At 48.9% G+C, this 12,442-nt stretch overlaps 5 protein-coding genes across 5 annotated transcripts in view; 2 read left to right on the top strand and 3 right to left on the bottom strand.

Moving 5' to 3' along the window:
• Positions 1 to 873, bottom strand: part of Pmar_PMAR027626 (hypothetical protein) — a gene marked incomplete at both ends in the record, with an annotated part of 3,100 nt that extends 2,227 nt beyond the window's left edge. The window contains 4 exons of the mRNA XM_002786068.1: positions 108 to 235; positions 424 to 600; positions 641 to 717; positions 766 to 873. Of these exons, the coding sequence (XP_002786114.1) occupies positions 108 to 235; positions 424 to 600; positions 641 to 717; positions 766 to 873 (490 nt within the window). The remainder of the gene's footprint in view (positions 1 to 107; positions 236 to 423; positions 601 to 640; positions 718 to 765) is intronic.
• A 618-nt stretch (positions 874 to 1,491) lies between these two features.
• Positions 1,492 to 2,678, bottom strand: Pmar_PMAR027627 (Apurinic endonuclease-redox protein, putative; the record flags this gene model as incomplete). Its single annotated transcript, XM_002786069.1, has 2 exons — positions 1,492 to 1,790; positions 1,859 to 2,678. The coding sequence occupies 2 exons, from the start codon at positions 2,676 to 2,678 to the stop codon at positions 1,492 to 1,494; spliced, it is 1,119 nt and encodes a 372-aa protein (XP_002786115.1).
• A 735-nt stretch (positions 2,679 to 3,413) lies between these two features.
• Positions 3,414 to 3,620, top strand: Pmar_PMAR027628 (hypothetical protein; the record flags this gene model as incomplete). The annotated part of the gene is made up of 1 exon (XM_002786070.1): positions 3,414 to 3,620. The coding sequence occupies one exon, from the start codon at positions 3,414 to 3,416 to the stop codon at positions 3,618 to 3,620; it is 207 nt and encodes a 68-aa protein (XP_002786116.1).
• A 2,310-nt stretch (positions 3,621 to 5,930) lies between these two features.
• On the top strand, positions 5,931 to 7,729 carry Pmar_PMAR027629 (hypothetical protein; the record flags this gene model as incomplete). The annotated part of the gene is made up of 2 exons (XM_002786071.1): positions 5,931 to 7,410; positions 7,668 to 7,729. The coding sequence occupies 2 exons, from the start codon at positions 5,931 to 5,933 to the stop codon at positions 7,727 to 7,729; spliced, it is 1,542 nt and encodes a 513-aa protein (XP_002786117.1).
• A 965-nt stretch (positions 7,730 to 8,694) lies between these two features.
• Pmar_PMAR027630 (glycerol-3-phosphate dehydrogenase, putative) overlaps positions 8,695 to 12,442 on the bottom strand; it is a gene marked incomplete at its 5' end in the record, with an annotated part of 4,372 nt that continues 624 nt past the window's right edge. Inside the window, 19 exons of the mRNA XM_002786072.1 lie at positions 8,695 to 8,891; positions 8,948 to 9,076; positions 9,164 to 9,261; positions 9,318 to 9,403; positions 9,454 to 9,567; positions 9,615 to 9,694; positions 9,744 to 9,812; positions 9,859 to 9,995; positions 10,042 to 10,124; positions 10,174 to 10,329; positions 10,439 to 10,539; positions 10,583 to 10,684; positions 10,778 to 10,865; positions 10,936 to 11,054; positions 11,109 to 11,194; positions 11,242 to 11,366; positions 11,426 to 11,508; positions 11,633 to 11,759; positions 11,787 to 11,870. Coding sequence (XP_002786118.1) covers positions 8,730 to 8,891; positions 8,948 to 9,076; positions 9,164 to 9,261; positions 9,318 to 9,403; positions 9,454 to 9,567; positions 9,615 to 9,694; positions 9,744 to 9,812; positions 9,859 to 9,995; positions 10,042 to 10,124; positions 10,174 to 10,329; positions 10,439 to 10,539; positions 10,583 to 10,684; positions 10,778 to 10,865; positions 10,936 to 11,054; positions 11,109 to 11,194; positions 11,242 to 11,366; positions 11,426 to 11,508; positions 11,633 to 11,759; positions 11,787 to 11,870 — 2,029 coding nt within the window. The 3' untranslated portion in view covers positions 8,695 to 8,729. The remainder of the gene's footprint in view (positions 8,892 to 8,947; positions 9,077 to 9,163; positions 9,262 to 9,317; positions 9,404 to 9,453; positions 9,568 to 9,614; positions 9,695 to 9,743; positions 9,813 to 9,858; positions 9,996 to 10,041; positions 10,125 to 10,173; positions 10,330 to 10,438; positions 10,540 to 10,582; positions 10,685 to 10,777; positions 10,866 to 10,935; positions 11,055 to 11,108; positions 11,195 to 11,241; positions 11,367 to 11,425; positions 11,509 to 11,632; positions 11,760 to 11,786; positions 11,871 to 12,442) is intronic.

Here is a 12,442-nt window from a genome sequence, read left to right on the forward strand (position 1 = left end):
TCCTGTGACCAGCTGAGAGGAGATTATCACACCACACGTGTAGTTACGCAGTAAGGTATGACTGACAGCATACAGCTGATGATGGAGTAGTAGATGGCACTCCCCACCACCAGGCATCTGCATCTTATCGCTGCTGCTCATCACATACCCCATTTGGGAGATATCGAACTCTATTGTGTGTTTCATAACTAGACTGTCCTGTGCTGTACACAGTATGTACTTGGCTTGCTTCTGCCTGCCATACTACCACTACTTCTGATGATGATAAAGACTTGCAAGCGGTAAGCACGTCAGTTTGTGAATCATTCTCTCGTATGACTACGATGATGCCTTACTGAGCCCTCACGACTCGGGAAGGGCGGTGCTGTGCGTCGGGCTGATCGTTAGTAGTGTGTGGAAGAAGGTGCAGGGCCAGAATCGTACACAGCTGTTCTGTACGACGTGCATAGATCTGAATGCCCGACAGCAGGTGGTTGACGGACCAGGCCATTCTTGGCGACCTGCTCTCCCCCAGTGGACACGTCCCATACTATAAGCATTTGGTTCAGGCCTGCTGCGGCGAGGAACCTCCCATCAGCACTCAAGGCGAGGCCAGTGCATCTGCACTATGCTGTCACTAGACTCACACTAGAGTACCCACTTGCCACAGATCCCGGGTAGGGTAAGGAAATCTTCCTTGGCCGATACCGACCACACCTTAACTGCTGCTACTTGGCCCTGAGGTCCATACGATAGCCCGACAGGAGCGCATCATGCTCCACAGACCTTCTGTGTTTCGGACCCTAGCTGACCGCTAGCGATGTACTTGCCATTACTGCATACTGCCAGAGCACAGACCTGAGTTGAAGTGATGACACTTGTGAAACAGCCCATTGCAGTGCCTCAGAATCATGCCCTCTAAGAAGGGTCTGCTCATGGGGATTGTTCAGGTCCTGCATCACCACCACAGCCCCTACACCCATGACTATGATATTGGCGTCTGTTGGTAGGAAGTGGAGCTGTGGGGAGGAGGGGGGCAGTCAGGGATGAGGGATGGTCAGACCTCACCACATTTGGATAGCGACTAGCAGTTGATCCCATGAGTAGGTCTAGCTCTACAGCTGCTGTATTAACAGCATCACTCATCGATGGAGTCTCCAACGCAGTCAGACTCCCGAATGTTGAGGACCCCGGTACTTGGGGGCTTGGTACGATACATCGGGACGAATGAACGGACATTCGTACTGTGAGGGTTGCCTAGACGGTTACTACTGGAAGCGAACACGGGATGCTGCCTCTAGCTAGGTGTGGGATTCCACTAGGAACTTGATCCTCTACTAATTGACACCAACACAAGAGCATCAGCTAGGATAGCTAGGAAACAACCAGTGTTCCGACCCGAACATTTAGAGTACCAACTCAACCCAGAGCTAATTAGAAAATCGTACATATATTCGTGCAAAGCCTTATTCCTCGCGCAGTCCGCGAGAACAGAGAAGGGGGAGTCAAGACTTACTGCCGTTTCAATGGGTGCTTCTTCGACCTCCTGAAAGTGATCCCGACCGGACAATGGTCACCATGGGGAGCAAAGTCCTCGAGAATAAACGCATCCTTAATTTTATCCATAGGAAAGCCTGGAGCTGTGATAACGTAGTCCAGCCTGAGGCCTCTATTCTTGGGCTTGTTACGAGCACGAACGGACCAGTAAGAGAAGCAACCAGTAGCCTCTGGGTGCATATTGACAAAGGTGTCGGTGAAACCCTTAGATGTATAATGCTCCCTAAAAGACTCTCGCTCCTCATTCGTGGTACCTATCAAGAACACAGTTAATGTTACCAAAGTATTGCCGATGTGATAGCCCCCCGAGGAGTAGTAGTACCGGCACTCTTAGGAATATGAGGCTTGTCGACATTCCAGATATCCACATCACGATCTGCCACGTTCATATCTCCCAACAACAAGGTAGGCTTATCGAAACTTCCACAATACTTTGCCAATTTAGCATCGAAACATTCCTTCCCAGAGGTCCGATGGGCAAGCCTGTTCAAGTCCTGCCCTGAATTCGGAACGTAGCATAAGACCACTACCATATCGTCAAACTCTAAAGCGATGGTACGACCCTCAGGATCCTCGTGACCATCGATGCCAAGCTTACTATCGAACTTACCAGCACTTTTACGAACCACGAAAGCAGTACCAGAATAGCCCTTCTTGGCTGTACAGTGATTCCATACAATCTCAACAGGACCCAAGATATCCTCAACTGCTTCCCGTAATAGATTATCGCACTCCTCACACATGTCCTCATTGGACAACTTGATCTCCATGAAGCCAAGAACGTCAGGCTGTTCCTTCTTACATAGGTCGGTAAGTTCTTTAACTTTATGGTTGAGGAGAGACCGAAGAGAGCCCACATTCCAAGCTACTGCTGTGAAGTCTTCCTTGCCCTTCTTGTGTCGCTCAACGGTGGTCATAGGGACCTTCTCACCCTTCTTATTAACTTCCCCATAGGCCACATTGACAACCTTCGAGGGAACATCACCCTTCTCCTTAGCAGCAGGCTTATTCGATGCCTTGGTCCTTTTCTTGGAGTGAGGAGGAGAGGAAGGAGGAGGCTCCACGTTCTGCTCATTGCTATTCTCTTTCCCTTGTGGCGATGTCACCCTCTCCTCTGAGCGGCTACGCTTTCTAGAGGGCATTGGAGGGAGGAAGGTATACGGTCTACTGCAAGTACTATCGATGTTCGAGAAGCACGAACTGGATATGATCACATCACTGACGTTGCCGAGTTGGAAACCACCGAGTGGGGACCACATCGCCAACATTCTACCATACCATTGATGCGAGATCCGCAATACACGGCTTATGAATACGTGCACAAGGGAACTTGACATTGCACGCAGTGATACAGTGGTGACGTGATGATTGACGAAGAATACCCTGCCCGGGATTTGAACTCGGGTCTCCCAAGATTGTGGCTCAGTGGGCAAGTAACATAGGCCTACGTGAGTTTCAGGCCCTTGGTTTCAGCTGTAGTTCCGGAAAGTACTCAAGTATTGCTAATTACTAGTCAGCTCGCAACACAGCATTTGGGAGCTCCTTTAGCAGTTCCCAAATTTAAGGCGTATAAACAACCGGGGTGGTGTATGGTTCATCAATACGGAGGAGTACGAGCCAAAGGGTTCTTAGTTGGACTGGGACGGTTCGGCGTCGTCAATCTTCCAAGCTATTCAAGGAGCCTTAGCGCCACTCGACGATGATGAGCATTCCTCACTATGACGCCCTATTGATGCCTATACCATAAATCCTATCGCATCGCCCTATAGCTTGTGAGCTCTAGTATAACGATCAGTGATCGTCGATCACCGTGGTTATAACGGATCGCTCAGCTATCAGCATGTGCCTAGGGTCTTTTACAGGAAGCTTCTCACCCAATGCTTGACAATGGTGATATCAACTTGCTCGAAAAGCTCATCAACGGACTTCTGATGGAACTTCCGTCCGAACCGTTCAGCGCCATCCTACTCGAGCTTACCCGTGTGAGCGAGATAGGGTCTCCTAAACTGATGGGTTTACGAGGTTTCCCTGCCCAAGATGGCAAGCTCTACCTGCAGGTGGCTAAGAGAGCACTACGCATGTAAAGTCCTCCCATCAGTTGCTCTGTACAACTACGCTTGGCGACCCTTTCTGCACCTTACCTTTTCCCGTTAGTGAGCCAGGGACGACCGAAGATGGAACGGGCTCTTCCCTAACAGCTCAGCTGTTGCAAAGTACTTAGCATATCATGCGGCCGTGTTGAACCCGACCATCGTTCTAGCATCACATGATTCGATTTCTCCCAGAGATGCTGCACTCGGTAATGAAGTCCGTAGATGGTGATGGCATCCCTCTGAGAGCTGAGCTGTTAGTGATGGCGTTAGAGAAATCTGACGCCTCAGTGGAGGTGGTCGACGCTGTGCTAGAGGCGGCAGCTTTGGCGAGAGGCGAGACTCTCATGGAGTTTTTGAAAGCCAGTTCTGTCGGCGGTAAGCTTGGAATCTCAGCATGTGGACTGAAGGCTTCTCGTATTTAGCGGGATCGAGGTTTCTCCGTCAGGGAGACCCCCTTTTCATGTGAATACTTAGTGCTTTCATTATAACTTGTCGGATCAGTGATCGCCCTTAGAGGCATGGGACCGGTGTTAGAACTCCTCAATCACCTCTCAACTAGTGTTGAGATCCCACCAAGTTCGGAACGGTCGTATCCTCATGTTCAAGGTGCCGAAATGTATGTATCTCTTGAGGGATCGTACGACTGTACAGTATACGCTAAACTAAACGAGACATGGGGAATCGACGAGATGCTCGGTGTAGTAGAACCGAGCGAGAGTGGCTTGGAAGATAAGATAGCTTCCTTGGAGAAGGCTGGTGTAGACATCATCCATCTAGATGACAAGAGTGAGGGGAGGTCTTCGGGTAGCCGCCTCGCGGAGCTGCTCTGTGAATAGGGGGTCAATGATGTACGGAACTCCCGATAGTTGCCCTCAGCAGCGATAAGCGTTGCATACAAACCATGCACTATGCTAAGACCTTGTGTTTCTCGAGATACTCTCCCTGCCCTCGATCATCTAAAGAGAGCGGACACTATTTTCGAGATCATCCAAAATGCCACTAATGGTTGTCCAACCCTTCTGCACTTGGACAAGCTGCCCTCACCAGAGAGAGCCTTCAGAATATGCTCGGTCATGGGTGGGACATATTTCATGTTCTGGACAGCATCTTCCCACCTGGAATCCCTCAACCAACAACACCAGTCGAGAACTTTTATCGAACCTGTTCAACCCTTCAATGGAGATGGCACCAAACTCAACACCGACAGGGGTATACTGGCCGTTAAAAGCTGGGAGCATTTCGAGGAAGCTCTGCATATGCTGGGCTTCTCCAAGTATGAATACGATTCACAAGATCTGCGCTGGATATTCGACCACGTTCTCGCCACCGAAACAGGAGGTATCCTAGACGATGCATCACATTTCTCGGCTGTTCTACAAGCAGCGTCCGGTGGAATCCCTAGCGACCCGGAATCGTGGGTTAGAAAGGCCCAAGCAGGACTCGGAATGTAAGAATACCTATTGATCCCCGCCTGGGATTCATTCTGATACGCCATATTTCCGAGCCGGCAACCCTCCGTCCAGCGAATGGCTCACGTGTGTTTCTGTGTGTATTTTTCGGGGTTATAGGTTGTCAGTAACAGACGACGACGCCACCCTCTGCCCTGACAACTACATCCGCTTCTGTTGTGGACAATCACCATGCCTGTCGGTCAATCTCCGTTCACTGAGTGCTTTTATTTTCCTCTCTGGGAATCCGGTGAAAGCTAGTTGGAATTCGCCAGTTGTCGAGGTATTCCCCTGATCTACAATAGCCGAGCTCAGCACTCTTAGGTGAGCCCTAAGGTCTTGGCTCGGCTGAACCTGCTCGCTGCGATCGCGTCGTATCTCCAGAATGAGTGAGTGATTTGGTGGCTATGGCTTCCTTGCAGATGATAATCAGGTTCGGGAGCTCAAGCACTGAGATATTTTCAGAACTGTGTCGTAGAGCAGATGATTCCCCTGCTCAAACGGAAGGTGTTCGGGATTCATGTTAATTCCAAGTGTCTGCTTATCCTCGTTGTTTCGTGATAAACAACAGAGGGAATCAAAATGTGACTCACACAGTGTAAGTGACGCCAGACTAACAACAGAGCCCTTCGTCGAGATGAGATCTGGGCTGGGATCCACGAAAACCGTCGAGCTGTTCCGTCATTCAATCTTGCAAACAACGCGTTATCGGCTGGAAAATGTTCCCAGCGTCGAATTGTTTTCCGGCGAGCGACACGCTACAGCTGCTCAGTATGTGGAATTGTGCGCCGCGCGGCAGTCATCGATTACCCGTGTAGGGCAGGAGACGCGAACATTGTCGTTGTTCTTGTAAATGCACTTGCTCTTGCCCATCGCCCTTCTGCACGCCATAAGAAGCATACGGTCGGCGAAGTCACGTATTGGCCACCATCCATTCATCCGCGTTATGGCTGATGCTACTCCCAAGACTGCCGCCCTCGACAACATATTCTTATGTCCTTCCACGCTCAAAGACGAAGTTGACCTGTCTGACTGGCCTAAAAGCGAAGTATTTATCAACGGCACGCCATGCATGAATCACGAGGAGATCCTCGCTATGGAAAACCGTGCCGAGTTTATCGAGTGCATGGCTGAGGTTGTGAATACTACTACACATACTCTGCATGCTCTGGGCATCGATGCTTCTCTTAGTGATGGTTCTCTACTAGGTTGGTACCGTCACAGTAAAACTTTTATACCTTGGGATGTCGATGCTGACATGACTTTGTTGAAGGAAGAGTGCCGGGATTCATTCGAGGAGTATGCGAGTCCGAAACAGAAGAACATGGCTCAAGTGATACAGTCCCGACTACCGAGCCAGAACTATCGTGCAACGGCAGTGAAGTCTGGGGTGGGCTCGGAGATCAAAGACGAAACTTGGGAAGGATGTGATGCTGACGAATTGAGAGTTGTTCACAAGATTGGAAAAGTAGCTTGTCACGTTGACTTGTTCTTTCTCTATCGGAGTAACGATCCGACAGCACCATGCAAATGCCCTGGGAACAGTGACGGCAGTCAGCTGTGTGGAAAGTTTGGCAAACTCTGTGGGAACTATGGAGACTTGTACCCTGCTAAATGGGATGTCCAAGAAGGTGCGGACTGCAAAGTTCCAAGGAAGCCAGTAGTATCACTGCAACTCAAGTACGGCAGACCAGGCATGCCCGGTATCACTTTCACCAACATGAAGAAAGTGCCCATGAACTATAAGTTTGGAAAAGCATGGATGGTTGTCATCGGTAGTGCCGCAGAAGCCACCGAGTCGGCTCTTCCTGGCAATGCTTCTAAGCAAGCCCCTCAAAGCCAGTTCCGAGGGTCCAGTGATGGAGGCTCGGCTGCGGACCCCACAAGAGAGTTTCCCACGTCGAAGCTGAAGGTATCTGGCAGTCCGATAGATGTTAAACAAAGCAACAAGGGGGCATCTCTACCGAAGACGACATCACCCTCATCTGATGTTGAAACCACGTTGCAGAACATTATCGCGACGACAACAGATGAGCTGGTACATCCTGATGTGGCTAACCTCAACGTCATTGGCGAAACAGCCAATCAACAATCAGTTGGGAAACCCGCGACAACGTCGGTAGAAGAGAGTTCGGCGGCTCCAATATTGCATAACGATGACCTTATCATGATTCCAGAAATAGAGGAAAGGCAGAAAACAAAGGAAGTAGGAATCAAACCATTCGCTCGGACCAGAGTATTGCCTCCTCGCTTCTCGATGAACCACGCTATCGACGAGGAAGCCGAAGAGCTGAACAGTACTGCTGAGGACTACCGGTATTCTGATAACGGCGGTAACTTGCTTCATAGCAAATATATATTCAGCGAAAAAGAGTATGTACACTTGGAGGGGCATTTGGTGACCCTGAGTTACTGGATCACTAGATTGAGCTTTGTGTTTATAGCGTGCTTGTTCATGATCCGTTCAGCTCGATTGATCCATAGAGCAGTCCCAAGTGTTTCGCGATAACTCATGTACCAACGGTGTTCTCTTAAATGATGTTCTCTTCACATGAACTTTTATGGTGAGAGTGATGTATAGTTGCGTTAGTCGTGAAATGTATCAAGTTTAAGGGCGCTACGTGTGTATTCCTCGCTTGCTATCATGCCTAGCCTATCGTTCTGGAACTGGCAAACCCAGGATAGGGGAGATTAAAGTGTCGTCCGACGTCCATATGCGATCGCAAGAGTTATTTAGCGAATCGTCCCTTCTGAATCCTGCCACGATGATGGAGGGACCCAAATGATTGCGTCAGTCACGTTCTATCAGAGAGCCTCATACTCTGATACCTTTCGATACTCTGCTTCGGAGTAGCGGAAGGATACCGCTAACCCAGCCTCAAAGGAGGACTCTTTTCGAGGGCAATCACGCTCGAATGGATGTATTCTTCTGAGATCGCGTCGCACGTCTCCGTAAAAGAGTATTTATTCGCGCGTAATTGTCAAATCAGATTGTGCTGTGTACATTCTGATCAAATATTTCAGTTATTCGATAGGGCTCAGTGCGGACGGTTGGAAGCTAATATATTTCCGCATTCAAAAGCTCCAACTCTGTTTCCTTTGCTCAAGCACACTACGCCACATCAACCCAACCACGCACACATAAATAGTGGGTTTAAAAATATCCAATGAACTCAGGCGAATAACTGAAATTCATGCGGACACACCCATGATGCGCAAAAATCCTACAAAAAGCATTTACTGATTGTTTGAGCAGAGCCTGTCAAGTCTGGTGAAGTCTCGACAATGTCCAACAATCTTCGTTGCTACTCCCATTCAATGTATTGGCAGCAGTAGTTCGGACTGACCCGCCATCATCTGATGGTCGCCGGGAATTTCGCTGTTCTCATGACTACGACCATGGTTCTCTCGGAACAACCCACGCAGCGTAGTCTGGAAGGCACGAAATCCGTGTCTGATTATCTGACTCGGGGGATAATAGAACCGAGTTAAGTGATGATTCAATCTATCATTGTCAATAGTTATTCTCGTATCCGTACCCCCATTAAATGGTGCATGCCAACAAAGCACAGAATAATGCCAGGGAAAAAGCATTTTCGAGTAAATCATTCTTCAACTTGACAGCAACTGAGTTTTAACAACTATTCTATCTCTACTCGCTGGTAGGGGAATCCTGGTGGCTCGCTGGTATCGGCGTTTCAGCTGCTGTGTGATTGCCATAGGTCATCTTGGCTAAAAATTTCCTCGCCTTATCGTCCTCGGCCTCCCGCTTCGCTGTGTTCCATCCCTTTCGGTCTCCTACCATTTGGACAATCTGAAAGCAGTACAGTTGGACATACAACCGGAATGTCGAGGAACGACCAATTTTACATCGGGGAGAATCGCTAGAGTGCCAACAGGGTCAACAAACGCCATCCTTGTGCGATTGGCGATGACGTCAATGACCGACTCCGCCATCTCTTGATCACATGCCACTAGCACTTCAGTTCGCAAGTACGACTAAAATAACAACAATAAACATGATAACAAAACCCGGTCATGAGTGCATCGGAGATACCCGCTTAGAGGGACAGATCACACAACTACCTGATTCGGTAGCAATGGATACAGACTATCGGTTTTCTGTCCGAACTCACATACCGCAGGGGCTAACGCGCCGTAGGTCGTAGCTAGATGGGTCGCACCTGCAGAAATGATGGATGCAGGAATCGATCCTGGAACCTCGGCGGAGGAAGGCTACCATCCACATCGACTGCATACTCTCTGTGCAACTCCATTGCCATCGTTTTCACTCGAAGTGATGAATCTGCATGCCACGATGGGAACCTATGTCCACAAGCATTGAGTTAGCATAATCGATCTAATCTCCGGTCTACCTCGGATCTTGGCTGCCTATAAGTCTCAACTTATACGTGCGGCAAGGGTACTTCACAGAAACATCCTTCTTGTGCAAGGACAGTGCCTTGTCAACACATTCTTCTGCCATCAACCTGTGCATCACCATGACGTGTTAGCATGCTTCTAACGGGAGTAGTACCGGCATGTAGTCCAGTTGCCTCCGAATATGCTCACAAGGCCAGACCGGCGGTCTACAACAATTTGATGACCGCGGAAATCCTGATCAGCACAGCAATCACCATAGAACCTACCGACAGAGATGCAGTACCTTGCCGAAACGAGAGTCGTTGGGATCACAACTCAGCTGTCTTATTCCGCTCCAAGCAGCTTGCGTATCCTGACGGAATCAGTGGTGTATATCAATAGCACGGCTCTGGTCTAACTTGGATAAGATCCTCTCTGTTCACATTCAGATACTCTGTGCTCTCGTCTAGAATAACATCTAGGGCCTCTACCGATGGGTGTGGTTGGGAGTCGGTCAAGTCAGCACTGTGATTAACAGCGCCGACGAGAGTATTGCCTACGGATAGTGAGACCCAGTGAGAATACAGAATGGAGGGTATTACTTTCCCAGGGGAAGTAACAAAGTGTGGTATGGCTCTTGCTAGTCGATGGGATGAGCATGCCATATGGTCGGGGAGCATACGATCTACGTACCAAGTAACGTGACATCATCAAGGACGAGCTCCTGATAATACTTGGGTAATATGATATGAGCTCCAGCGTTGACTGCTATCTTAGGATCAGCATCAGGGTCTACATCCCTCCGGAGGAAGTCGGCCCTAGCTCCAGTCGCGTTGATCACTATCTTGCCTGTTACTTCGAATGTATCACCACTCAGCTCGTCCTTAACTCTGCATCAAAAAAGACATTCCTTCCGTTAGTCGAAGAAGCTGTGCCACGACCATCAAAGCAGATGACCGTGGAACAAGCCTAACGTGGATAAGTCTATATGAGTATTACTGGACGCCATCACAAAGCCCTTGAGCATTCTTCCTCACATGTTCTACTGTAGCATGGTTCACTACAGTAGCTGGTACCCATCCATCAATGTAACCATCCACCTGCATCACTTTGCACCACCAGACAACTAGCACCTGTCATTACCGTAGCCGTCATGGCAATGGCAAGATCCATCCTAGAGTCGTTCAGTTGACCATCGTAATACAGCATACTACCGAGTAAACCTTCGCTCTTCATCAAAGGGAACTGAAAACGACATTGGAGTGTTCAAGGCAAACTGATGTTGATGGTCATCGGAGAAGCAGAGGCGCACAAGCCGAATTATGAACCCAAAACCACCATGAATTTTGTATTGGACTTGCTTATCCAATACGAATTGGGCACTCCTGTGTTGAAAACCGTCATGACTTTCGCCATAGTATCGAACCTGAGGGTCACACCACATTCCCTTAGCTCGATACCCGATACCGTTCTCCGAAGTACGGCCGAATGTTTACAGTTTAACGCCTAGCCATCTTTGAATCGCTTCCATTGGGTAGAAGGATGGTAGCAATATCGGTAAGGGTTGGGATAGATAAGGTGCCGCATACAGCATGTGAGCTCTTTCCCGCACCGACTAATAACATTAGAGGAGTGATGGGAGTAAGTCCAGAGAGGAGGAGCTTATGACTTGATAAATCATCCTCAACATTTGCAGATCCATCCCCAGTAACGCCGATTTCAGGTAACCAATTCCGCCATGCAGAAGCTTGGTACCTTTCTAGCATCAATCAACACGCTCACATAAAGGGTGCGCGCATTACTTCGACTGCTGGTACCAGAGCCAAAATCATTACGCTCGAGTAACGCTACTTTTAGGCCTCTAGAGGCTCCATCCAGTGCTATGGATGATCCTGTCGCTCCTCCTCCTACTACAATAATATCGAATCTGAATAGCGTCATCACCTCGGTAGAAGATGAAATTATCGAGCTTAAGGCGCACAGTACTCATCTCGGCATAACTTTTCCAACGACTTTCTGCGATCAAACTGTGGTACTGTTTTCCGATAAGCACTCGCGGGAATGGGGCTCTGAGACCAGCCACAATTTTCAGTACGCCATGATCAACTGTCCCTCCTTCAACCATCGAGCAACAACGCACGAATCGTTGATATTGAGCCCATCGACAAGCATAGGCAACGACATAGTTCTTACAGGTGTAGTGAAGTATATGTATGCAGAGGTGCCTCCTATAGCTGTACCACCGACAATGGCACCATACTTTATCGTCCTCATGAGTATCTTCCCTGTCGAACCTCTCATGATTAGAAAATCAAACCAACTGAGAAGAGTACATCATGTCAACTACTGACGGCCGCCGCCTTTGATGTCGGTTCCTTGCTTGTTGCCTAATGACCCTCCGAGGGGGGGGGGATGAGTAGAATACATAGCCCTGGTATGACCACCATGGAAAGGAATGATTGATGTGATATCCACAATGAAACCTGACTACTTCATCACTAGCTGGAAACCATATATACTTTTGAGATGTATCATATAAACAAACGTGTCGCTCTAGTGAATTCAGGTCGGGGTAACTGGGTAGGCTCGAGTGCAGATGTTAAACGACGACAAGCATCACCCAGTGGTATCGTGTATAGGGCCCACCATAATAGCACATGCACTACGAGCCCTCACTGATAGGGTTATAGAATTTACCACTCCTTGTAACACAAGGGCCTTAGTGGACTTACAAAAACCTTGTCTAGCAATATCACTCCATTGTCATGCGTTCCAAGCAAGAAAGTCGGCGGTGACGCGGATCTCAGTTGACCCAGATTGGATGAAAGTCCCCAATGGTAGACTATTATGCACTACGGTGATCTCGTCGTATAAATCCTGCAGTTCCATGGCCGAGAGCCTAGCATTCGACAGTCGTCGTGCCTCAAGAGATGCCTCAGATAGTCGAGACATGCCCGATGGTGTCGCTCATGGGAACCACTCCATGGAGCATAACGCTCCAAA

Source organism: Perkinsus marinus (assembly GCF_000006405.1).
Source record: "Perkinsus marinus ATCC 50983 genomic scaffold scf_1104296931912, whole genome shotgun sequence".
Classification (NCBI taxonomy): domain Eukaryota; phylum Perkinsozoa; order Perkinsida; family Perkinsidae; genus Perkinsus; species Perkinsus marinus.